This window comes from Sitophilus oryzae, unplaced genomic scaffold (genome assembly GCF_002938485.1).
Source record: "Sitophilus oryzae breed Bouriz unplaced genomic scaffold, Soryzae_2.0 scaffold_857_pilon_pilon, whole genome shotgun sequence".
NCBI classification, from domain to species: Eukaryota; Metazoa; Arthropoda; class Insecta; order Coleoptera; family Curculionidae; genus Sitophilus; species Sitophilus oryzae.
In genome coordinates this window covers 2,108,081-2,135,346 of record NW_022147480.1, presented here as the reverse complement: position 1 = coordinate 2,135,346, position 27,266 = coordinate 2,108,081, and the positions used below count along the sequence as shown (strand labels likewise).

At 32.3% G+C, this 27,266-nt stretch overlaps 1 protein-coding gene across 1 annotated transcript; it reads left to right on the top strand.

Annotated features, from left to right (window-relative positions):
* LOC115889862 (tyrosine 3-monooxygenase) lies at nt 1-24,109 on the top strand. The gene is made up of 7 exons (XM_030909941.1): nt 1-292; nt 9,162-9,273; nt 9,400-9,465; nt 13,988-14,474; nt 14,991-15,323; nt 18,326-18,452; nt 23,151-24,109. The coding sequence occupies exons 1-7, from the start codon at nt 224-226 to the stop codon at nt 23,553-23,555; spliced, it is 1,599 nt and encodes a 532-aa protein (XP_030765801.1). The 5' UTR covers nt 1-223; the 3' UTR covers nt 23,556-24,109.
* Nucleotides 24,110-27,266: the final 3,157 nt, after the last annotated feature.

Here is a 27,266-nt window from a genome sequence, read left to right as displayed (position 1 = left end):
GCCACCACGCATTCCCTCACGGTGGTGTTTCACGACCAGGCCGACCAGAAAATAATCTGTTGGTTATTTTTCAACAATTCTGAAGAAAAAATAAAGCTCTTCGACAGACGCGTGTTCTCGTGGTCGAAGCAAGATTATTTTGGGTCGAAGAATCAGAGTCAGTGCGCGGTTTTTTGAATTTTTCTGAAGTGCTTTTTCGAAAAAAATCTCGCATTTTGTCGAAATGGCTGCCGTAGCTGCTGCTCAGAAGAACAGGGAGATGTTCGCTATCAAGAAAAGTTACAGTATTGAGGTGAGTGTTAATAATATATTTAAGTTTTTCGGTTACAACGTTTTATCTTTCTTTGAATACTGGTAAATAAATTGTAATAAAAATAATTTAAAAAATTACCTCGTAAACATATTTAATTTTAGAAAATTCAAAATCTTTTCAAATGATAAAAAATGTATTTTTTTTTTAAATATGAATCTATAACTCAAAATATGTTTTTTTGTTTCATTATTTTAATTTTTCTATTTTTTTAGTTCAATATTTTTTTTGCATTTGTTTTTATAATGTTTAATAATTTTAAAAGTAATCCCAGGAAAAATTGTCATTAAAAATGAAAAATAAACAAATTAGAATATTTCAAACAGTATCTTATTTTTCTGTAATTGGATGTTTTTAATTTGTTCCTTTAAAATATATATACAAAAGAAACAAAAATATTAGACATTTTTATTAAGTGTGTTGCAAATCACAAGCGAATATGTATCATAAAAATAGTTTTTACATTTTTTTTTACTTAAATCATATAGAAAAACAAATATTAGTGTTCCAAAATTCATTTTCAAGTCTCAGGTTTATTATTAAGAATATGCTAAAACAAAAATGAATTGTTGTAAAACTCAATCTCAAAAGTATTTCAGTTGAAGATAATAGAAGAGAAAAACTGTTAAAACCACATTTTAAACAATTACTGCATAAAAAGTAAAAATTAAAAAAAATAAAACTTAAAAATCTGAAAGAAAATGTTTTATAAACAACTTCTATCATACAATAAAACAAGCTAAGAGAAAAGTATTTTTTTACAGTAATTTTTCTTAACTTATATTTTGCTGGTGAAAGACTCATATGAAATAATAATATAATATACCCAAAACATTTGCAAATTCTGAATCTTAAAGAAAAGTAATATAGAGGGCGTTAAAAAAAAACAATAAGAACTACTTCTAAAGGATCAACATCATCATTTTCAGCTTATTCAACAATTTCCAATTATGGTGTAGCCTCTCCCTGTTGATTTCCATTAGCGTAACTACAGGGGTGCCCGGGGGTGATCCCCGTCAAATTATTTATACAAAATATATGCCAACAACTTCAACTATTTCAAATAATAAAGGCATTTTGAAAAAGCAATTAAAAGATAAAAAACGCTGATAAGACTATCAAAATGTTGATCTAATAACAATTTGACGTTTATACTATTACGTCAAAAGCAACTTTTTTCCAAAGCCTACCATGACTTCACTGAATCATCGTTTCTTGTTTACTGTTATTAATATCTTAATTATTAGATATTAATACCTCGATTTTTCGTCGATTTTAAAATAAACTAACTATTTCTATCTTATTTTTTTGTTAGAATGGGCATAATTAAGAGGGCTACTGATACCGTGTTGTAAAAATAATGTAATTAAGGAGTTATTTTTTGTTATTTATTATAATTTTGCTAATATCCTCGGTTTGAAAGAAGATATCAAGATGCGGTTTCCGCTGACTTTTTAAGCTTTTACTGCTGTTTACTATCAGCTAAAATTACGTATACTATTGCATTTAATTTTTTTGAAAAAACGCGCAATGTTTGTTAAATTGTAAGACAACGCCCCCTAGCGTCTACGTTCAAAAGCTTATTATTATTGTTTATATGGCACAATATAAAGTAAGAAACGCCCTTTTAAACGAGCCCTCGCTTGTTCGATTCCGATCATCCAGTCCAGAGTTATTAATATTTAAATAAAAACAGATCTAACCTTCCCCCACCATTTTATTTTGGTAGATAGGGGAAAATGGCCTTAACAAAAAATATTCAAAATTTACTGAAGATTATGAAGCTATTACTTATAGTACACCTTATCTAGACAAAATTGTGTAAAAACTCCATTTTAATATTTTTTGTTGCAGTTGCGCCCCCTAGCGGTCGTTCTACAAACTTGAAAATAATTTCCAGCAATTTCTCATAGCCCCTTTAGTTATAATTTTTTTTTCCGTAAACCCTACGGCTAATACTTTCCGAGATACAGCCGAGAGCTATTCTTAGTGGGACACCCGGTACATTACTTCAGTTTTTGCTAAATTCATTATGAGACCCATTTTATTGCTGCCTGCATTTAGTTCATTAATTCGTGCTTGTAGTTTTTCAGGATTATTGACAATTAGAACTGAATGTATATCGTAGGATATAATAGTCTAGTTAGATAATAATTTTTGACAATAACCTTCATATTAATAACTTTAAATAATTAACCGTTGGGTTTATTTTTAATTGGCTCCCTCTCTAAAAGAAAAACGAAGACACTTTTGTATTGAGATTAATGGTCAACAATTAACTGATTTTAATTCAAAAAACACGTAACAATTCTAATCCCGGAATATTGGAACACCCTATACAGAGAAGACCAGGCTACTAGTAACACAGCAAGTTGCCGGACGAATTTACGTCTACCCGTTTTGCGTTCGTATTTTTAAGTGTTTACCTTCACTTAAGGTAACACTTAAAATAAAAATACTTAAATATTTATTATTTGAGTGTGTTTACAAGCCAAAACTAAAAATAATATTACTCTAAATAAAAAAAAAAGTTATAACAAGTGTTCAAAAAGACCACCTTCTTGTGCTAGACAGAAGCCTAGGCGGTCGTAAAATCCCCGTCTGACATTGGCTAACATATTAGGGCTAATAGTTTGGAAAGCCTCTCGTATTTTTACTTGAAGTTCATCCAGATTATTAGCCCTATTATGACCATACACTTTGGATTTTACATAACCCCACAAAAAGAAATCATTGGGAGAAAGATCTAGCGGGCCACAAAATAGTTTCATGTCCACTAATTAAACGGTTGGGAAAAGTATTGTTCAAATATCCTTGAACAATACGGGCATTGTGCAGGGCAACCAGCTCAGCAATTTGATTACTTGAAAACGTGGGATTTTGATCCGCGGTAGCACAAACGAACACTTGCTTTAACTCCTGTTCTTCATTAATCCACACATCAGGCTTTTTGTGTTTTTGTGGGGACACGCACCCATCATGTGTTTCAAAATTATTAATAACTCTTGATATAGTAGATAAAGATGGAATTGGCCTGTTTACAAAAGTTTGTGGAAAAATTGTTAATATATCCCGATAAGACCTATTTTGGAAATACCATTTTACAATTTGAATTTTCTCACGAACTTCATAAACATCCATTATTTTACTTAAAAAATAAAATTTACACGAGAACTGTCGCGAGAATCTACGTATTCGTTTTGGCTATTAAAACACGAATAAATACAAATTCTGAAACATTCTTATCACATATCGACCCATTTTTATTTGATCGCATTTTTTCGCCTGCTTTTTATCCGGCGGACGGGTATACGCTAATTCGTCCGGTTCTGCTTATGTTACTACTACGGTGGTCCGGTCTGTATATATATTTGAATAGATTTTTTTTATTAACATCATTAACAATCTAGTAATAATAATGAAAAGGGTAGTTCCATGCATGCATTGCACTTGACTTACATACGGGTACTGGTAAGCGCGAAAGCAACCGCCTCGGTACTTTGACTGCACTTGTGCTCGAAAAGAACGTACCCGACACGTAATCCAACCTCTCTAGCTTGACCTTGCCGTAGGCCGACCGTTTCCGTTTACCCTTCTCAAGGGCATCGGGCGGTGGTAACCAGCCAAGCCCCCTCATTAAAATCTATATAGACTAATTAAAAGAAAAAAATAGCAACGAGAGCAGAAAAAAACTATTTAATTCGTGTTAACACGTATGTACGGGTTTTATCCAGCGTTCGTAAGGAACAACCTGGTTATTTGCATTGGTAATGTAACAGTTAATTCAAATCAATCACGTATACGTTATTTATTAGATTTGTTGTACATATAGATAACAGATACAAGTTTAATATATTTTGTTGTTGTTCTCTCGATCTTGTTCTCTTTCAGCCATGACAATCACACATTTGTACAGAATTGAACGCTCTACAAAAAAGATCTCTGACAATTTTTCGATAAACCTACTCCTTAAAAAGTTATTCACGGTTAAAGTTTACCACTCGGTAAATTCCTAAATTCTTCAACTTTTTTGACAAAATTATGATTATTTTTGAAAAACTTAATCTGTTACTGTAAAAATATACAATTCTGATGGTATTAAGGTTGGGAATTAAGAAATCTTCAAGTTAAAACTATTTGAAACTGTGGGTTAGAAGTTGGAGAGTTGCACGGTCCACTAGACGCTAGTGACTATAGTGGAGATACTAAATGCGTTGAAGTGCGTTTGCGTATAAAAAATCCGTATGTTGGCAAGAATGTTTGTAAAAAAACATTCAAATCGTCAACTCAATAGGAAAAAAAATGTTAGGAAAAATTTAGAGAAAACAGAATTTTACCGAACTTACTTAAAATTAGTTAATTATGTACTGGAAAAGAATATATATAAATTTGGGTCAGAACGTCCTACGACGTTGTCCGATGCCTAACTTCCACCCTGTGCGATTTTCGCATCGATCTTCGGTCAGATTTTTCTCGCTCATCGACCTTCTTATTCCTTCTATCCATGTTTTCTTGGGACGTCCTCTCTTTCGTTTACCAGGTGGTATCCAATGAATGACTTGTTTTGGAATTCTTTCATTGTGCATTCTCTGAACGTGGCCGTACCATATTAATTGTTTTTGTTCTATATCATTTACTATTGTTCCCTCTGTTCCCATCTGTTGTCTAATGTCTTCATTTCTGATCTTATCCCTCCGTGAAATTCTCATTGCTCTTCTAATCGCGTCCATTTCTGTTGTCTCTAATTTCCTTTTATTCCTTTCAGTGAGTCGCCATGTTTCACATCCATAGAGTAATATGCTTTTAACTAGTGTCTCGTATATATTATATTTCCAGTTTTTTGTAATTTCAGTGCTCCATAGAATGCCATTTATGCATCTCTTCGTGCCTGTATTACTCTGTTGTTTATTTCTCTATCGTCCGTTCCATCTCCTGTAAATATCGATCCCAGGTACCTGTAATCTTCACATGCCCTAATTTCCATATTATTGTCTAAAATAAGATTTTCTGTATTAGCTCCAATTGGAAGGTATTTTGTTTTTTCTGTATTTACTGTGAGACCCCATTTAGCATATTCTTCAATTATTTTCCGCACCATATATTCCATGTCATCTTTGTCGTTTGCAATTATGGCCTGGTCGTCTGCAAATTGCAAGGTGTATAGGCATATGTCATTTAGTTCTATACTCATTCCGTTACATTTTCTTTTCCATAGATGTAAGGCCTTGGCAATATAAATTTTAAATAGTGTTGGGGATATACAGCAACCCTGTCGGAGCCCTTTAGTGATAGAAATTTCCTCTGAGAGACCGTTGACCGTTTTTATTTGTGATTTTCCTCCATGGTAAAGATTCTGTACAGCTTTTATCAGAGCTGCGTTAATTCTTGACTGCAAACGAATACAAGCTAAAAAATAATAAGCATTAGAATTAAGTACCTGTCATGCATTCAATTGTTCAAAATTGTTTATCATGGTATCATAAAAATTGCTTTTTTTTCAAATAATAGATTAAATTTTTCAAAAATAATCATAATTTTGTCAAAAAAGTTGAAAAATTTAGGAATTTACCGAGTGGTTAACTTTAACCGTGAATTACTTTTGAAGGTGTAGGTTTATCGAAAAATTGTAAGAAACCTTTTTTGTAGAGCGTTTAATTATGTACAAGAATATGTGATTGTCATGGCTGCAAGCGAATAAGATCGAGAGAATCTAAAAATAAAATAAAAAATAGGGTGTCGCATTTAAAAAAAAAAAACATAAGTTATATCCGCCACACTTTTTTGAAGCACCTTGTATACTCTATAATAATTTTGGAAATCTATCTTAACCTTCCCTATAATTTTTCTATTTAACATTTTTTTGTAAAACTCGAAACAATTGAGATAATGGACTTTATCGTTGACTCACCCTGTACATTCCTTAACTTTTTCTACTAATTGAAAATTACTACCAATAATTTTGATGTTTTGAATGCTTACATTGAAATTAGGGGAACAAACTTCTATGCTGATTGAAACCACTAATTTCTGTCACTAATTTCAAGGTTCTGAATGCAGCTTTAATTCCACATATCTCCCGGTTCAAAAATCAATAATAATAGTTATTTTTTATACAAGACAATAAAATGCTATTATAGATGCTGTTAAAGTATCATTTAATCTACTATTTTTGATAGATATAAGGCAATTTTAACTAGTAGTGGGAACTATCGAATGAATACTACCGAAACATTCGATAGTTGCAATTCATTCGAATAATTCGATAGTTAGTAAAAAAACATTCGTTGAAAACTATTCGAATAAAAATTATCGAATAGATCCGTCATCTGCCTTGAAATATTGTATTCTAGTAATTCGGCAGCAAAAACCATTCATTTATAAAATTCATTCATTTATGAAATTCATTTATTCGTCAGGATCGATTATAATAAAATATTAACTGAATTTTTAGTTGTCGCCCGGCGACGTAGGTTTCTTTCCGAGAAACCCGACAGCGGTCGGTGGCAATGCTATGAAAGAAGCCGGCATCTTTGATTTTTGCGGAGTCAGATATAGATAAGGACACATTTTTTTTATTGAGGTGCTAGTATTTACACAGAAAATACATTATGAAGGGCGCTGTTGCCATATTTTGGTATTAGTTGATATTAGCAAAGAATATTATTGTTTGGCTTTAGTTAGTTAGGGATAGTATGTCTATATATTCTGCATTCTTTTTTATTAATACTCTGTTGTTACACTGCAATAATACTTGTTATTTTGGATGTAGGAAAATGATTTTTAATGTTTTTAAGCAAAGACTGGTTTAATAAATAATAATAACAGTAATAATTTGTTATACCTATTAACAACAAAATTTAAAATCATTTAATATAAATATTTTTTTTAAGTAGTAGCAAAATATAAACAACAAATTAGATGTCAAAATTATTTATATTAGATCCTATTTAAAAATAATATAGTCTCTAAATTTTTTGTGTGTGGCAACGTTGGTTTATTAAATAATAATAATTACAGAACTAATTTGTTATATTAACAACAAATTTTAAAATCATGAAATATAAACATTTATTAATTTTCTAAGCATGCAGTGTAATGGAAGGAAAATATAAATAAAAAATTAGAAATCAAAATTATTTATATTAGGTGCTTTATATTACTATTTAAAAATTATATTTACTTTTACTGGCATTTACTTTAAAAAATAAATGAAATATTTCTTCGCAAAAAACTACATGTAAGAGAATTAGCATAAACAAAATACAAACATCGTTAACTTTTTTTTAAATTGGCACGTGTGAAACTTTTTGAGTTCGATAACCCCATTTACTTAACCACATTACTTAAATATGATATTATTAAGTTCAACTAATTCATATTATTAAAACATCTAAAATACAAATATGTATTTTTAAAATTAATTGTAAGTTCATCTCATCTCTCTTAAAAATTGCTACTTCTCAAAATTTCCCATTAAAAAATAGACCATATACCATATAAAATTAAATAATTGAAAGATCGGACTACGGAAAAGCACACAAATTTTCGGAAAAATTTTGACCACCTGCACATGCACACAATTGTCAATAAATAAAATTAAAAAATAACTACTATTTTAGTATTTTAACTATTTTAATAAACGCAAAAATAGCACAGTATTTATACGGCGAAGTTATAAAATTTTGGAAGAACTAATAATGCACTGACGCATACAAAAATCAAACGAATACTAAATTTCATTTATCAAAAGCATTCGATAGTCGTGGCTCAACGATAACCATTTAGTCGCACGGCGAGGTTGTCACATATGCTTTAGTATACAAATGAATGAATGATTTTATTCGAATAAAACCATTCGATAGTTGAAATCATTCATTCATTAACCATTCGATAGTCTAATTCATTCGATAGTTCCCATCGCTAATTTTAACAGTTGCTATGGAAAACATTATTAAAGACCATTATATTGTTAAAAAAAGGCACTTGTTGAAGCTAATGGTATATGAATAGACGGACTTAATCTTGCTCAATTCTTTTTATTAATACTTTTTTAGAACAAAGTGAAGTTATGAACTCTATAGCGCCTTGTAGAGTCAAAAGACGAGCTCATTATACAGAGGAAATTGCCTCAGAACTTTTACCGGAAGGGTGTCTCAGACATTCCATTTCTGACAAAGATATTTTAAGCAAGAACTTTCTCGATGCGATTGAAGAAGAAAAAATCTTACGTAAATGCGATAATTAATGTAATATTAACAATGCATCTTTGTGTGTAATAAATAAAACATTATATGAGATCGATTTTAATTACTGTATCTGTATATATTATCATTGCAAATCAGCAGTTTTTATTAAAAAGCTGTATTAAGGACAATAAATGGAAAGAGTTTACTTTTTTGTTTAGGTATATTTTTTCTTGGAAAAAATCCAGTGGTTCTCAAAATTTAAGCAAAAAATCATATATTTTTTAAATTTTTAAAGTAAAATAAGCGGTTATTTTGGACATATTTTAAAAACGGTAAAGAGAAAATATGTTTTTTTTATCGAGATCTACCAGCCCTGAAAATATTTACACTTATTTAAGACTCCTTTTTTAGACCCTGTCTAGTCAGACAACTTCAAGTTTTTTGTCAATATTCAATGATATGATGTATAAGTCCTTCCATATTTTGAAATTAAATCCATTTTTTCCAGTAAACTAAACTCAATAACACATGAATTAAATACAAGAAAAAATCAATACACAGGCTGCAGCTCTGCATCTCTTATAGACTGCAGTGATACCTCCATATCCTAATATATTATATTTCTTATCTTGATTTATTTAATATTTCTTTGTTTTTTGTTCTAGAATGGATATCCAGCCAGGCGTAGATCACTCGTTGATGATGCCAGGTTCGAAACGTTGGTCGTGAAACAAACCAAGCAAACCGTTTTGGATGAGGCTAGACTCAGAGCTAATGGTAAATTATTTATTTTTCATCTTGCATGGTCTTTTATTTGTTAAATGCTCTAGTTCATATTTTATCTATTTTTATTTTATTTTTGCACGGTTTTTGCATGATTTTTTTTGTTTTTGTTTATTGTAGACTCTAGTGTAGATCCAGACATTGAAAACGAACAATGCAACCAAAGAGCAGAAGACAACAAAGACGGTAAGATTTTCTTATAATTAGATATATTAAAAATTAACATTAATTAATTTTAATTATGATTTTCGGGTAAATAGTGTGATATTTGAATGTCCTTGACACAATTGTAATAATGCCAATAATGTATAACAACATATATTAACATTTCAAAAAGTCAGCCACAATTAATTTTAAGAATTCTGTATACTTTTTAGGCTACAAACAGAACTGTAAAGTTCTATGAAAAATTAGCTAGTATTTTAAAGTTTTACTTTTAAAGCATTGTTATACCAGGTTAGTCCATCCTGAAGGAATGTTATATCTGTCCACATTCCTCGATCCATTTTGTTCACCTCGAATGGTTTGTGGTAGTGATAAAGAGGGGTCACTTGGTCCGATCTCATTTGGAGTCGAGATCCTGCGATAGAATCTCCCATCTTTAAGTGTCCTGTTTCTGTCCTATTTCCCAGAGACAAGACACTTCGTTGTCGATAGAGACCCATTCTTGCCTCCGCCTGGATCACTATGTGAAGAGGCGGAAGGTCCAGAAGCGCCTCCATTGATACAGTGAGCGTTGATTTCATTGCCCCTGTTATGCTCAGACAAGCAAGTCTTTGCACCTAGGCATTGTTTAGTATGTATCCTAGCCTGAATATCATTTTGTACTAAAGTTGGACATGGTAATTGAAGTGTTCTTTTTAAAGCAGTTATTTAATATAATGTATATGTGAATTTTAGTTATTAAGGCTAGTGCTAAACAAAAGTGCACCTAATAGTAAGGGGATGTTTTTTAGAAAACAAATATCTCTCGGAAATATCGGCGTTTACCCAGATCACGGAATTACAAGAGATTAAAAGAGGAAACAAATTAATGGGGTTATTGGATCCTTGCACATCGAGTGTACATACACTAGCCTTTATTTAAGAATAATAAATTTTTTCAGCTGCTTGTCTTCTTATTTTGTTTTTTCTTTTAAGAAACATATATCAACTGGCTTAATACTTCTGTATTAAAGATTTTCTATCGCACAAAAAGTTCATAATCGAAATGCATGGCCATTAAAAGCGTCTAAAAGAAAAAAATGGCGCAAATAATAACAATAATATTAAATCATTGAATTATTAGACCGAAACGATGTGGAGACCTTCTTGCGGGTAACTTCATGGGCGTGACATTCGTGCATAAGGTGCTTTAAGAGATCGGTTATAGTTTAATTATTGATATAAAGTTTTTTTTCTATTTCTTCAAGAGCCCGTGAAATAGTTTTATTGATTTCTTATATTATTTAATCCGTGGCTATAACTATTTTAGAAATTAGTTTAAGAGTCCATTTTACCAGTCCGAAAAAGTAGCAAAATAAGCGTTCGGCATTTAACGTTTTATGTAAAACTGGCGAGGTATTTTTACATAAATGAAGAAGGAAATTAAAGATAAAGGATTATACTATATCCGTATTGTAGCACATTTTTAGAGAACTTCTTTAATTTTTAGATTTTAATGGTCAAACATTAACAAAATATTTCTTGTAGAATGTAGAATGTTTAGGAGGGGAACTCCCCTCTATCACCGCGACCTTATAGATCTATTGTGTGTTCCCTTTTCTTGAGTTATAACGAGTTATAACTCATTATACAGTCTCAGGGCTTTAACAAACACCAATATCTGAGACGGCTCCACAGAGGCCAGCTCTCCATCCACGACATCAGACGTACCAAAGTTCATGGCACGAATGGTCGTCGTCTCGGCGCACTCAGTAATTCTGGTGTTTCCCCATTTTCCCCAGAGAATCTGCATTCCCCGTTGTTTCTCAGCTTCAGCCTACTGAGGTGTTCGTTGAGGAGACAGTGTCCTGTTAGAAACCCCGTGACAATCCGAAGATTGTTTTTACTTAAATCAAAGAAAACTTTTGATTTTTCTCGGTCGTAAGTTCTGTGGATTTTTTTCGAGTGTCTTAGACCGTTGGAGGACACCTGTTCCAAGTTACGGATTGAGTCTTCCAGATTCTTCAGTTCCGCTTTCAGTTGGTTCCCGTTTGGAAACGGTTTTGGTCCAGTTAGTGGAGTGTTCGCTCCCTTCCTAGCTAGATCATTTGCCTTTTCATTGCTTTTTATCCCTTGGTGAGCAGGCATCCAGAGTAGGAGGACTTTATTTTCTTTGCCTAATTTGTTGAGCTTCTCTAGGCATTGAAAATATTCCTTATATTTGGACTAAATTTCCTCGAAAATAAAGGCATAATTTCAAATTCCTATTACCAAAATTACTGGTAATATTACCCTTCACATCACTATACATGATATCTTAGATCTCACAACCAGGGTTCGGAAGTAGTTAATTAAGACGTAATTTACCTGATTAATTACGTGTAGTTTTTCTTCAAAAACTACGTCTTCTCCCGTTCATTAACTACATGAAAACTACGTTAAATTTAACGGCATATTTCTTCTCTTTCCTTAAATACATTGTGTTTTCTAAAGCTTCAACTTATTATAACCTCAACTCAAACCTTTGATATTTGGAAGTTACATACATAGGTTACATAAACTACACCCTCTATATAAACTAACTAACATTAACTACATGTAATGTAGTTTATGTAGTTTTTAAGAGTAACATGTAGTTTTCCGAACCCTGCTCACAACTTTGTGTAGGGGAAGAATTGTGTTGCGATATTTTTTACGTTTTATGAATGGAATGTCACAAAATATGAGACCTAAACACACTTATATTTTCTCTATCTCAATAAAACTTGAGTCGTGAAATCAGCGATAAATCTGTCCTGTCCGGGCTCTACGTGTGAAAATAAAGCCCGACATAAAAATGTACTTTTCCCCAGCTATATAGAGGAAACGCGAAAGCTAGGCTTTCCAACGATCATCATTCACCGCCTTAACTGAAAATCCAAAATTATGCTTGTTCGTGGCGAAGGAAAAAAAATTGTTCGCCTCCGTAACTTCGGCTCTCTGTGCCATCAGCCCTGTTCAAACGTCAAATGGAGTGGCGAAAATTGACTTTTGCGATTATAAAAGGTTTCCCAGCCAGTCCTTTTTTCTTTCTCCGTTTCGGTGTCCTTTTGTCGCGGAGTGTCCAATTATGGTTTTAAGTCGAGTTATTTCTTTTTGTTCCATTTCGATTCAAAATGAGCGTAATTTTTTTGAAGGTTGATTGTAAGAAGTAAAGAAACGATGTATAAGATTATAAAAATGGTTTCAAGATATATGGAAATTACTAAAATACAGGGTGGTCTGAATTGTATTCCGGAAACTTCGGCAACATATTCTGCAGATAAAAATAAGTAAAAAAGTTTGTATAAATGCATGTCCTAAAACGCTTAGTTTCAGAGATACAGGGTGTAGAAGTTTCATTTTTATTTCGATGTTTTCCAAATAATGAAAATTTGTGTCTAGGAGTTTTTTGACATGAGAAATTTGATTTTGATGTCAATATGACTCCTACTGGTAAAGGGCACCACCTACATGTGTTTTAACTGTTTTGAATCGTAATAACTTTTTGTCCGTTACCTGTATAAAAATACCAAGGGAAAAATATATGACTCTGTGACTTTTTACGTAAAAAATATTTCTTTGTAAAAATCGCTACGAGCAACAACCGTTCTCAAGATATTTAGAATGGAAATAGGCAATACATGTCATTATTGACGAAAAATAAACACGTTGAGTTAGATAGTAATTTCACTGAAATATAATAAATTTGGGAAATTTTTATTTGTTTAAATTAATCATAAATTTTTCTGCAAAAAAATGATGATAAAACAGTTTCTATTGAACTTTTGGCACAAAAACTTTCAAATTTATGATGTCAGTCTAATAACTATCTAGTCAATATGTTTAATTTATGTCAATGATGACAATTATTGATAATTTCGATTCTAGATATCTCGAAAACCAATACTCGTAGCGATTTTTACCAAGAGACATTTTTTACGTAAAAAAAGTCGTAAATGTATATTTTTTTACTCAGTAGTTTTATACAGGTAAGGACAAAAAGTTATTACTCTTCAAACCAGTTAAAAATATGTAGGTGGTGCCCTCTACTAGTAGGAGTCATATTGACATCAAAATCAAATTTCTCATGTCAAAAAACTCCCAGAGACCAATTTTCATCCAAAAATTGACGTTACGGCAGAAATTATTTGGAAAAAAATCGAAATAAAAATGAAAATTTTACACCCTGTATCTCCGAAACTAGGCATTTAGGATATACATTTATACGAACTTTTTTACTTATTTTTATCTGTATAATATACTGCCGAAGTTTCCGGAATACAGTTCGGACCACCCTGTATATAGGGTGATTCACGGTGAAGGTAGGGGATAATCTGGAATGATTGAGACCAATCTATTTGACATTTACTATCATGAGTTCTCACAATTATTTCTATATCTTTCTAGATTTGAATGTTTATACTATAAATAGAGAACAGAATATTTGAATAAACCCGACTTAGACATGTAATTTTTTTATGAAACATACAAATATATATATTTGGATTTCCCTAATGATAAAAAATATATACCTCTTTTCCAGATTCCGGACTTACCGAAGAAGAAGTCGTCCTCAACAACGCTATCACCGAGGACCCAGACTCGGAAAAGATCATCCAAAGAGCCGCCCTCATCTTGCGCCTGCGCGAGGGCATGAACTCCCTCTCCAGAGTGCTGAAACTCATCGAAAAGTACAATGGAACCGTGGTTCATCTTGAAACCCGCCCCAACGCCAACGAAACCGCTCAACTTGACGCCCTGATCAAGATCGACATGTCCAGACTCAACATGCTTCAACTGTTGAAGAACTTGAGGCAATCGCAGACTCTCGAGCACACCACTTTGATCGGTGAGGATAACATCTCGGCTAAGAACCCTTGGTTCCCCAGGCATGCTAGCGAGTTGGACGATTGTAATCATTTGATGACTAAGTACGAGCCTGATCTGGATATGAACCATCCTGGGTTCGCTGATAAGGAATACAGGGCTAGGCGTAAAGAAATTGCTGAGATTGCTTTTGCTTATAAATAGTAAGTATAAGAAATTATTGTATTATTATTATATTTATTTCTTAATAAATTAATAGAAACTTATATCGTATATTGCGTTTATCTCATCAAGGTGGCCGAAATCGACAAAATATGAAGAGACAACTTTTAATTGGCATTAAACTCCTTACACTATTTCGCTAACAAGAGAATAAAAAGTCAGTGGCGTACATGTTTTTTTTAGAAAAATATTCCAGTAATAACCTATACGCACGTCCCTGGTGAATATGTCGACAGTTTTTAGCTTTAAAATATGTCGCATTTATAGTAACTTTTACCCTCAAAATTTCATTCAAAACTCTAAAAGTTCTTGGAAGAAAATTAAAATAAATCGAAAAAATATTAAGGCTTTAACACCCTGTAGCTACGAAACGCCCCACGAGAGATGGCAGATGTTTGTTGAAACACCCTGTATAAGCACTTAGTATTTTTAATGTTTTGAGACATCACGAAAAAAGTTATACAAGTACTATTGAACTTTCATCTTCTCTTTTTTAGTGGAGACTCAGTACCATACATCAAGTACACCGAAACCGAGAACAAGACCTGGAAATCGGTGTTCACCACCGTCCAGGAACTGACCCAGAAGCACGCATGCGCCGAGTACCGCCGCGTCTTCAAACTGCTCCAGGAAGAAGGCCTCTTTAACGAAGAAAAGATTCCCCAATTGGAGGAAATGTCGAAATTCATGCAGAAACACACCGGTTTCACCCTGAGACCCGCCGCTGGCCTTTTGACAGCCAGGGATTTCCTGGCCTCGCTGGCATTCAGGATCTTCCAGAGCACTCAGTATATACGTCACGTGAATTCTCCGTTTCACACACCTGAACCGTAAGTACATCCTGTATCACTGTTTGTTCTTAAGAAAATGGAGTTATTCTAGAAAAATGTTTTATCAAAAGTTAAATAGTCTGTCCAACGACAAAATCCTTGACAGTGATAGATGTGTCTGTCATTTTAATTTCAAAGGAGTTTATTTTATTTTACAAAGAAATAAGTTGGTAGAATTGGAAGGCTAAATGTTGAGTGACAAGTGAGTACTTCAAAATATTGTGAATAAAAAACTGTATGAAACTGAAAAAATCTAATCTTGGTTAATTAACTTTAATCTTAATTTTTTTCTGCAGTACTAAAATGTATTATTTACCTATCGTTTGATGTTATTTTACAGATACTCCAGTTTTTGGTACCATGTACAAGATGGTATACAACTTTATTTGTGGCTAATAAAACTCTCTGGCCATATTCTCTGGCGGTCTCTGTGCACCGAATATTAACTGTTCACTATGGTCTGGGTCAACACTTAATTTTCCCTCGAGTTTTCCTCCACTTAATTTTAAAAAACACAAAACACAAGTAACAACACAGTCCAAAATGCAAAATTCAAAATATTTATCATGTCTATTTGACATAATTTGACACAAAATTATAACCTATAATTTGGCAAGTGTTTGACAACTCTCAAAAATCTTAAGTCGAGTTCATACGCATAAGCGTCCGTTTGTCGTTCATCGTTGCGTCAAACCAATAATATTGAAATATGATCTGTCATTTTTGAAATAAACCAATAAAACTGATTAAAAACAACAAGAGACGACGCATGACGTATTTAATTATAAACTCAGCCATAGTTAACTTAAAAAATATTAGAAACTTTTTTTAGTAAAATAAATGGATTGCTATCTTTGATTGGTATGAAAGTCATCTGCTTTTTTTCTGTCATCGTCAGTCGAAATCTTACCTGAGAAAAAAAAACAGAGTATACAGTTATTTTTGAATCTGCATTTCCCGTTGTTTCTTAGCTTCAATCTACTGAGATGTTCATTTACTGTCCTCCATTCAAGCAGTTGTGCAGCTATGAACTGTTCCGCGTCATATGGAGGCACCAGGCTATCGCGCACAACTCCTTTCAGAACCGTTCTGAGTAGCCCAGGGCGTAAAGTTCTGGAACTTGAAATTCGCGAATGAAGGATAGCAATTGAGGAGAGTGTCTCCTTTTAAAAACTGAGAATTTTTTTCGAGTGTCTTAGAATGTTTGCATTCCAGGTTACGGATGGTCTTTCAGATTCTTGAGTTCCGCTTTAAGTCGATTTCCACTTGGGAAACAGAACGGTTCGATGGTTCAGTTAGTGGAGTCTTCGCTCCTTTTCTAGCTAGATTGATTGCTTTTTCATTACCTTCTATACCTTGGTGGAGTCCCCAGAGTTCCCCCAGATCCCCCAGAATAGGAGGACTTTATTTTCTTTGCCTAATTTGTTCAGTTTTTCTAAACATTCTTTGACCAACTTCGAATTGATGGTGTGCAGAACTTTTCTGACAACCACTGTACGAATTTTCGGGATATTTTTAAATCAAACGGTAGTTTCAGCTTCATCTCTCGACCCAGGCGACATTTAATGCCAATTACTGGCATCTACGGCGAGATAATGGCAGTGAAATTGAGTTAATGCATCGGTCTTTGATGATTTCGCGCCTTTACTGTGAACTTCGTCACTTCGCTTCGTATTTGCGACGTGTAATGGAACGGAACATAACCTAATTTCAAATTCGTTTCGTATCAGACTTTCAGAAAATTTCTATCGAAAAATGATTTGAAACAGAATTTTTAGGAGGAATTTACAAGAAGCTTTTTTTCCAGAATAGCCAAAGATTTCGATTTGAAAAAAATCTTTTTTTGAAGAAGTCGTTTCTTTTTTAATTTAAAATAAGTATATCTACCAATTTTAATATATTGAAAATGGTCTTTAACCAGTAAACCAATATCCAACAGGTTAAGTAAACCATTAAAAATAACTGATGCTATAGTCCGTCTGTCGCTGTTGTCGTTTTTTTCGATCGTATGATCTCATTACCTGTGTACTGTGTAGTTAGTACACTTCCAATTTACAGGGTGAGTCTTAATAAATAAGTGTGAATATTTTCAGGGCTGGCAGATCTCGATAAAAGAAACGTATCTTTCCTTTACCATTTTTCAAATAAGTCCAAAATAACTGAGTTATTCAAGTTTGAAAAGTTAAAAAAAATAAATTATCTTTACAAAATTTTAAGAGCCACCGGCTTTTTTTCTGTATTTTTATTCCTTTTAGTGCCGTAACCATCGTAATATCAGAGATTAAAAAATATACCACGCGAAAAGTTTTCTAAAATATACAGGAAGATTTAAAAGAAAACGCACGATTTTCGGTATATTTTTTGGGGGAAAACCCTCATAGGGGTTGAAATATACCACCTCTAAAAATATTTGCACTTATTTAAGACTCACTCTGTATAGTGGTATTTATAAAAATATAGTTTATATTAAAAACTGTAACATTTGACAGGGAATGCAATTTGTGGTAATACCTATTTAAGCTTAACTAAAAACTCCCACAATTTATTTTTAATGAATATTCTAGCTCAAAATATAAACAAGTAACGGGTTTTAAAAATTATTAAATAAATGTTTATTCCAAGAAAATAAGGGAGTTTTAGAGATATTGTTAAAAATATATCAATATACGCTGTACTCTCAGTATAGGTCAATTTATAAAATCCATCGAAATATTGAACGCAAATTCTGATCTTCCTGTAAACTAATCTTCTTAAAATATTCCCAGTGGAATGTTCCGGGACATTACAAAATTAAAGTAGATCCGTATCGTCTTATTCTACTTATATTTTTATTCCATTTTTAATTTTCTGGCCAATATCCTTAGTAGGATTTAAATTTCAGTATTTGATGATTAAAAAATCTATATACTAAATATATTTTTGGTTCCTTGATTTTTTCCTATATAAAGTGGACTTCAAATTATTACAAAACAGCTCAATAACACATTTTTTTTTAATTTTAGTGACGCAATTCACGAAATCCTTGGTCACATGCCTTTATTAGCTGACCCCAGCTTTGCTCAATTCTCACAAGAAATTGGTCTGGCCTCTTTGGGAGCATCTGACGAAGAAATCGAAAAACTCAGCACTGTAAGTATATTTCCTACATAATTTACAGACATTATCACAAATAAGGGTAACATCTGATTCTGTGTTATGGGAAGATTAAACAGTTAATAAAATATAAACATAACTAATAATATAAAACATAAATAACAATATAAGAAAACTTAAGTTTTAAAACAATTGTGTCTTTTAAATTCTACCAAAGGTAAAAAATGTCAATTTAACAACAGCAATATTCTTTTTTATGTTTCTGTTTTGTTTGCTAAAACATTATATACATTTTTAAATCAAATATATTTCTCGAATTATTTCTTTAAAACCACAAATACTTTTTTTTAAGTTTATTGCAATTTTTATGAACTGTATGAGATTAGCAATTAATTAACCTTCAGAATTAAATTAATTAATATGTTTAATTTCCTTATTGTCGTATTAGATAATGTAAAAAACACAATTTTGTGATAATGAACAGATTTGCACCTTAATGATATTGTTAATTTGCAAACAACCGTCATGACCGACTAGACTTAATACTTTTTATTGATTTATACGAAATAAACAATAATAATTATTGCTTACGTGATTTGCAAAATAAATATGACGTTTTTGACATTTCTTAATATGGAGAAATAAAAAGACATAAAATACACGAATCAAGTCCTGATACGTTTTTTTTTCTTTTATCTTTAATTTAACAATCTTTTAAAAATTTAAAAATCAAAATAAGTTACTTTTATACAAATAAATATATTTTAAAACTAATCTGGATATTAGGGTGGGCCAAAAAGAGCGACTATTTTTTTTCACCTTATACTCAGAAAAAAAGGTTGATAGACACTTCAAAAAAATTCTCTTCAAGAATGAGCTCTTAATTTTAATAGGGAGGTCCTCTGCCTTTCAGTTTTCTATTTTTTCCTTATTATTAGAAAGAGAAATATATCGGTATCTACTATTTGGAAATTTTGAAAAGTTGAAAATATATCGTCTCACGTGTTTGTAGGAAATTGAATTCTCTGCCAAAAAGGTCTCTTACAATTTTTTTGTAAACCTTACCTTTCGAAAGTTATTAAAGTTTGAAGTTTGATTATTTTAAGGCAGTGTTCTTTTTTCTTGTGAATTTTATAACTCGTTAACAAAAAATCATTATGATACGCGTAACTTACGGTTTTGTAGGAAATCCGCTGCTCTACAAAAATGAATTCTTATGATTAGTCGATTAAATTAACAGTTTAAAAGATATTCATCGTCAAACTGTTTAAAAGATATTCATCGTCAACATCTGATTAATAATTCGAACAATTTCAATTTTATATATGAATTTCGGGAAATTTGTACAAATTTGAGTTTCTATGAATAAAGAAATATTTTTTTTAGTCCTAAGCATGTTTAGGTACATTGAAACAAAAAATTATTGCTTTTTTTCTAACTTAGAGTCAATGATTCATTAAATTTCGAGTAAATATCGTTTTTGTGAGAAATTTAAAGAATGTTTTATCTTGACTAGATTGTAGTTTTTGTAGATAAACGAATATGTTTAGACCCTTCTAGATTTACTTATTTCTCTGAACAACCTGCTATTTTTTCAATAAAGCTACACTCTTTCGTCATAAGTGTAGTATAAGAAATCGTAAAATTTTAACTGCTGAAATCAAGAACAGAATGGAGATTGTTTCGGTCCATTAGTTTAAGAACGCCCACACCGAATACCGAAAAGGTAGTAAAATTGAGACCGGAATCGTTTATGGGTCGTATTAAACTATTTTTTACGCGAACTGGTTAGATGGAAATTAGCGGTTTGTTTAAAAACGTTCATATTTGCCGAAGAAAAGCAGTGGAAATAGCTGAATTTAACATTGGCATAGAATAATTACATTAAATACCATGAAAACAGTGGCGTAGCCAATTAGTATTGTTGTAAAATGGTCGAGAATTTATTTTTGGAGACGGTTTCCCGAGAACTAACTATAAAGATAACAGAATAAAATCGAATATCAATCAGATACTGTTTTACAGCTATTTTTTAGTTTTTTTCCGAATTTTCATCTTCTCTTATTATTCTCGACTAAAATGAGGATTTTGGGGACATTTAGAACAAGAATAGCGTCAAAGATGGCTAGGAATGACAATCAATGAGAAACCGGAAGTGACAGAAAACAATTGAATATGTCAATTAATCCCAATTTTTGTCATATTCTAACATACTTAATCTCATTGTTTTATCTGACAAAATAAAAAAGTTATAGGGATGAGCCACTTTTGAGACACACCCGGTAGATATAGAAAATACTGGTTTTGTAAAAACTTATTTTATTTAAACTCATAATAAAGAATAACTTTTTTTATAAAGACTGTTCAGTCATCGTTTACCGTTACGTCATCATTAATTGTCAAATATGAGTTACAGGGTGTGTCCCAGATCAGTTCATATTGTTTAGAAAAATTTAAGTTCGTTTCTATGTTACTGATTGAGCGAGTTTCGTTTTTTTTTCGGCATTTATTAATTTTTTCTTGAACTCGTCATCAGTTAGGATCCCTTTAATTCCAACCCTTTGGACTGAAATTCCTATTCTTACAGCATCGGTAACTGGCTATATCATTTAAAAACGCTATCTAGCTATCTAGGAATATTACACCTTTGCATTGTATTTGCTTCATATACGGCGTCCACAGGCCTCTCCAAGAATGTTCTACCAACGTCTCTTTCTCGAGAAAAATAATTTATAAGCTTAGAAATGAGCTCTTGTTCATTTTGGTTAGGTTTTGAGAGTTTTATGGTTATCTTTAAGACATTTTTGCCATAAAAATTTGAATTTTGCCTTACAGCAACAATCAAATTTTAACTTTGACATTGATCGATGTCCGTCAATAAAATTATAACCCCAAATCAAATGACAATGACGATTACTAAAAAGAATATGCAGTAATTTACGAAATGGCGTAATGACGTCACCAATCTCATTCATCTGGTTGGCAAGTGATTGAGAGAGAATGTATGACCTAACGTTAAACGATTGCTGAACATTCTATTGAGTTTCATGTACGGTGATTCTATAGTTAACTTTCTCGTTTGTTCATACATACTTGTTCATGCTCGCAGCAGACTCTTATAAGTAAACGTTCCCGCATAATTCTGAACCTTAGTTAACCAAGCATTATTAGCTTAAATATACTTGGTTAAAAAGCTGTAAAATGGATTGATTCTGTAAAAGTTAAAAAAATTCAGAAACTAGAGTGAATTCACTGATTTGAGAAACTAAGAAGAGTCTACACCTATCCAATATTTTTGGACGCACAGTATATTTTTATCGATGAACGAAAATTTGAGAAAGTTTTAAGTAAGTACTAATAAATTATTCTCATTTTTAACGTACTTAACTGTAATTAAAAGCAATTTGTTTTTGGTACGCGATACGCTACTGGTTGTGGCATTAAAATTGCATTCAGATGCACCGCCTCTAGACCTGACATACGTCTTATATAATTGATACCGTGCCATGGTCAAGAATGGACACGCGTGACCGGTTACCATCAACGACAAACTCCGCAAAATGCGTCCATGGTCAAGCCTTACATAACACCTATCTAGGCCTAGCGAGATAAGTATATCACGTCTTCAACCATTACCCAGGCCGTTAATGATTTTGTGATTTCGTATTATTCATATTTTTGGACTAAACTTATAGAAAATCAGTATTTCTTTGTTTCTATCACGCATAGGGTTACCAGACGTCCGGATTAATCCGGACATGTCCGGATTTACCCTACATCCCGTTGGGTCCGGGCGGATTTTTGGTAAACGTCCAGATTTTAATTGTTCCATGTCGCAATAATGCCAAATACTATACTAGTTTTAATAAATTTAGTTACTTAAAAAGTCGTCGATAAATTCAGCATTGCAAATTCATTCTTTTTCTTCGTAAGTTTTATGATTTGAAAGTTGTAAATGTATTTTTTTGCTCTTGTTTTATGGTAACCCCTAATCACGCAGGGCTGCAATAAGTCAGTTTTAAAAAGGCTTAAGCCTTAAGTCGTCGTGTAAAGTCAAATTATTCAACATAAAGTTGAAATGAATTAAGTCATAAGTCTTTGACTTAAGTCATTTTATTTCAAGTCAATTCATTTTTGTAAAAATATAATTCAATATAACGTTATTTAAGTCGTTTTTAGGACTTAAGTCTATATTTTTGACTTAAATCATTATGATCTGCAAGTTAAGTCAGTAAAATGACTTAAATTAATATAGTACCCCTCAAGTCAATCAGAATTCAATTTAAGTACCTTTTTTTTAAATATTAATATTAATTTTCTTGTATTACCATGAAAACAGTTAATTTATTGTAGATACAGAGGAGACTAAAACCACATAAAATAAAACGGTTAATTTTCAGAAAAACTGTAAACACCAAAATATGTTTTTTTTTATAAAATTTAACCGATTTTGTAGTACTTTATATGTATCCAATACATAGATGTCATCGAATACATATCTATTAAAAAGTGGTGATGTGTTTTGATTACTATGTTCACGGGGATTCACTTGAACAGACTCACTACGCACTTTTGTACAACAGAAATGTTGTACAAAAGAAAAATTTGTCTTGCTTTCCGTACCTCTTGCTCATTCTATGCGAATGAAATTGGATTGAAACTACATAAATGTGTATAAAAATTAGTAATATGAGAAAAAAGAGCATACATTTTAAAAGTTCTGTTTCTTTCCAGGTATACTGGTTCACTGTTGAATTCGGTCTCTGCAAAGAAGGTGGCGAAACCAAAGTCTACGGAGCCGGTCTTTTATCAGCCTACGGCGAACTCCTCCACGCCCTCTCTGACAAACCCGAGCACAGACCCTTCGAACCCGCATCCACAGCTGTCCAACCCTACCAAGACCAAGAGTACCAACCGATCTACTACGTAGCCGAGAGCATCGAAGACATGAAGGACAAATTCCGCAGATGGGTCAGCGCCATGTCCCGACCCTTCGAAGTCAGGTTCAACCCTCACACTCAACGCGTCGAAGTTCTGGACACCGTTGAAAAAATGGAGAGTTTGGTGCACCAACTCAACACCGAGGTGCTCCATCTGTCCAACGCTATCAACAAAATGAAGGCTCCCAGTCTGAGTTAAATCAACTCTCTCCCTTGTTGCTCGATCTAGTTAGGTTGTGTTGTTGTAAAGAGAAAAAAATCTATTTTCTAGTTTTGTTTTATTTATAGTGTTTTTTTCTTCGATGTAATATATCAATTTTTTAGTTAATTTATGTAAAAAAGATCGTAGTATTAGTATTATTTAAGTATTACTTAGTGTTAAGGTTGTTTGAATTCGTGTGCGAGATATTTGCACCCTTTATGTGATGATGTCGTGTCTAAGTACCCTTTTTTATTGTTTAAAAGACAAATGGCTCAACGGTTTGCGTTTTTTTAGTCTGATATAAACCCCGTTCCTCATGAATCAATGCATCTTTTTTTGTTTTGAGTTAATAATGCAAGTAACACGAAGGTTTTGTGTTTTAAGTTTCTTTTTTGAGGGTTTTGAAGGAGCTGCGCAAACTTATAGGTCATGAGTATAATTTATATTATTTATGTAAGTGGCACCCGTGCACTTAAAGCTATTATTGTATATAAATCTATATTATTGTGAGTTAGAAGTGTAGAAAAAATAAATAAACGTGCAATCATGAAGTATGTTGTATTATTTTTTTAAATCTCTAAGTAAGTATAGTTTGTTAGTAAAAGAAGAGAGTTTAACTTTGGCATGAGCTTGTTTAAATTTTACTCTAAAAATGTAGTTTTGAAGAAAATACAAAATGGTTGTCAAGTAGCTCACAGTCAAAGTGATCGCTCTCCCACACTACCAAGACCAGATATACCAATTCATCTAGTAACTTATCAAGAGCATCAAATACACTCAGATTCAAGAAAAACGCAACGGGGAATTTTTTCAAATTTAAAGTGTTATATTTTTTTACTTTTAGCACTATTTTCATGAATTTTTTAACAAACTGTATATAAATCTATCAACTTTAATTGATAAACTCAGTTTTTTATAAACTTTAGCATTTGGCTGAATACACAGGGTTAAATAAATAAATAAATAAATAAACAAAATACAAGAAGCGGCAAAAGGGGCAAAAAAAACAAATAAATAAATGCCTCTATTGTCAAAAAATTCTACAATTTGTAGACAAAGGTAAAGTAAACAAACAAACAAACAAAAGATAATACAAAACATTATACAAATAATATTGTCAGTCTTATTGTTTAAAATAAACATTTAGAAATATTTACAATGTCAAAGAATAAAAAAAATAAAAATAATATTCAAAAATATTTAGTTAGTTTATAGTATATATCAATGACCTCTAAATAAATTTATTTTGGTGTCGTTGGTAAATATAGCAATAGCAAACATTAGACCAGTGTTTACAAGATCAAATTCGATTATCAAAATATAATTCATTTACAGCGTAGAAAGCCTTGTCTAGTAAATAAGAGTTCAATGCTTTGCGAAATGAAGAAAATGATGTTATGGATTTGATTTCATATGGCAGGTGATTGTGCATTTTTATCGAGTTGTATAATATTGAACTTTTAACTAACTCTGAGCGTAGGGTAGGTAGATAAAGATCTTGTGCTTCGCGTTCCTGAGTGGATAAGTGTGAGATGGCCTTTCTTGAGAAGCTGATACATGCTTACGTATTAGGCAAACGGATTCAAATATAAATAAGGAAGGAAGAGTTAATATTTTTAATTTTTTTAAACAAGTCCTGGCAATGAGTTCTGGCTGTTTAGTAGTCACAAGAATAGCCACAAAACAGTGCGTGGTCAACAAATCTCTAGAACTGTGATGAAATTCACGGGAAAGAGAAAGGCAAAAAAGTTCATAATAGAAAATGTGTCAAAATTTATGACAGTCCTGAAAAACAATGACAGAAAGACAGTCAAAACTGGCTCTACTAACAGGGTCTTGTAAGCGTATTAGGCAAACGGATTCAAATATAAATAAGGAAAGAAGGGTTAATATTTTTAATTTTTTAAAAAGTCTTGGCAATGAATTCTGCTGTTTAGTCCCAGTGAATATCGAACAGCTCTTTTCTGGAGCTTGAAAATGCGGTCAAATTGAGTCGCACAACACGTACCCCAGAATGGAAGGGTATACCTGAGGTGCGACTCAAAAAGTGCATAATAAACAATTCTAGCCACTAACAAGTTAAGCTCCTTAGAAACAGATCTTAATGCAAAACATGCAGAGCTCAATTTTTTCGACAAAGCTTCGATATGCATGTCCCATTTCAAAGAATTGTTTACAACAAGCCCTAAGAAATTTACAGATTTTACGACGTCAATGGTGGTGTTATTAAGCACAAAAGGCTACAGCGAGTTTTTATACGACATACGACAAGAAATGTTGAGACTCGAATGAGGAGGTTCCCTTGAGGAGGTTCGAATCGCACCAAGATTTAATGATTAAGTCATTTGACATAATCCTATGAAATGCCGTGACGTCCTTGTTGCTCCAGGTGAAGCTAGTGTCGTCCGCAAAAAGACATATTTTGCTACTAATGTTTATGTTAGCAATGTCGTTAATAAAAAGAAGAAACAAAATAGGGCCTAGTACTGAGCCTTGTGGTACTCCACATTCTATTGGCTTGCTAGAAGACAACGTGGTATCCACCCTCACAAGTTGACTTCTGTTGCTCAGATACGACTTAAACCATTCGAGAGATGTTCCCCTGAACCCATAGTGCAGCAGTTTATTAATTAGGATCTTATGATTTACACAGTCGAACGCCTTAGAAAAATCACAGAAAATTGTTGCTGTAGAATAATGGTTATTTAGGCTGGAGTAAACTTTATTAAGGAGGGAAAACATAGCGTTTGTGGACTTGTTGCTTAGAAATCCAAATTGATGTTATTTATTATTAGTAAGATTAGTAAGTATTTTGTACTTAATTGAAGGGTTGTTTTTTACCTTAACTTTAAAACACCCTGCGCATATAATTTCGTCAGTAACTTTTCCCAAAACATTATTTTTCAATCAGAACTAAGTCTAATATTAAAAAATAACGATACAGGCTTGGTTTTAATAAATACCGTATGATCGAATAAAAACGGCGTCAGCGATGGCTATGAAATGAAGATCGCTGTCATTTTATATGTAAAATTATGTGGGGAATATTCATTGATGTTCATTTCCAAGCAATCTGGACGCCGTTTTTTTTCGATCATACGGTATTAGTAACACTATAACAGAACTAAGGACATTGCAAAAATAACTGTAATAATTAAGTGTAAAAACAGACAAAAAACTGTGTGCTGTAACTGTCTGAAGACGTAGGTTCATACTGTTAATCAGACTGCAAATATATTGTGTTTTGTTTTCCCATTCTTCTTCAAGGACCAAGCGAATATTCATAATTTCGGCCATTTTCAACAACTGTTAATGAGGCTGCAAATATATTATGTTATGTTTTCCCATTCTTCTTCAAGGACCAAGCATATATTCATAATTTCGGCCATTTTCAACAACTGTTAATGAGGCTGCAAATATATTATGTTATGTTTTCCCATTCTTCTTCAAGGACCAAGCATATATTCATAATTTCGGCCATTTTCAACAAGATCAATGACTTTTTCACAATCTTCGACACTAAGAACCATATTATTCAATCGTACACAACAATAATCACCAAAGCCACCTCGTTCTTATGAATAATAACAAAAATTGCAAAATGTTTGTGGCAAGTTCATTTTGCTCTTAAAAATTAACCAAGGCATGTGTTGACATGAATAAAAAAATAAAATATTCAGAAGACCTGGTTCTGACCGAAAAATAATG

Excerpts from the sequence above, each read along its gene's own strand:
- LOC115889862 (XM_030909941.1), top strand. The coding sequence starts at position 224 with ATGGCTGCCGTAGCTGCTGCTCAGAAGAACAGGGAGATGTTCGCTATC. Across the intron at positions 293-9,161 it reads AGAAAAGTTACAGTATTGAG|AATGGATATCCAGCCAGGCG; the intron begins GTGAGTGTTAAT and ends TTTTTGTTCTAG. Across the intron at positions 14,475-14,990 it reads ATTGCTTTTGCTTATAAATA|TGGAGACTCAGTACCATACA; the intron begins GTAAGTATAAGA and ends TCTCTTTTTTAG.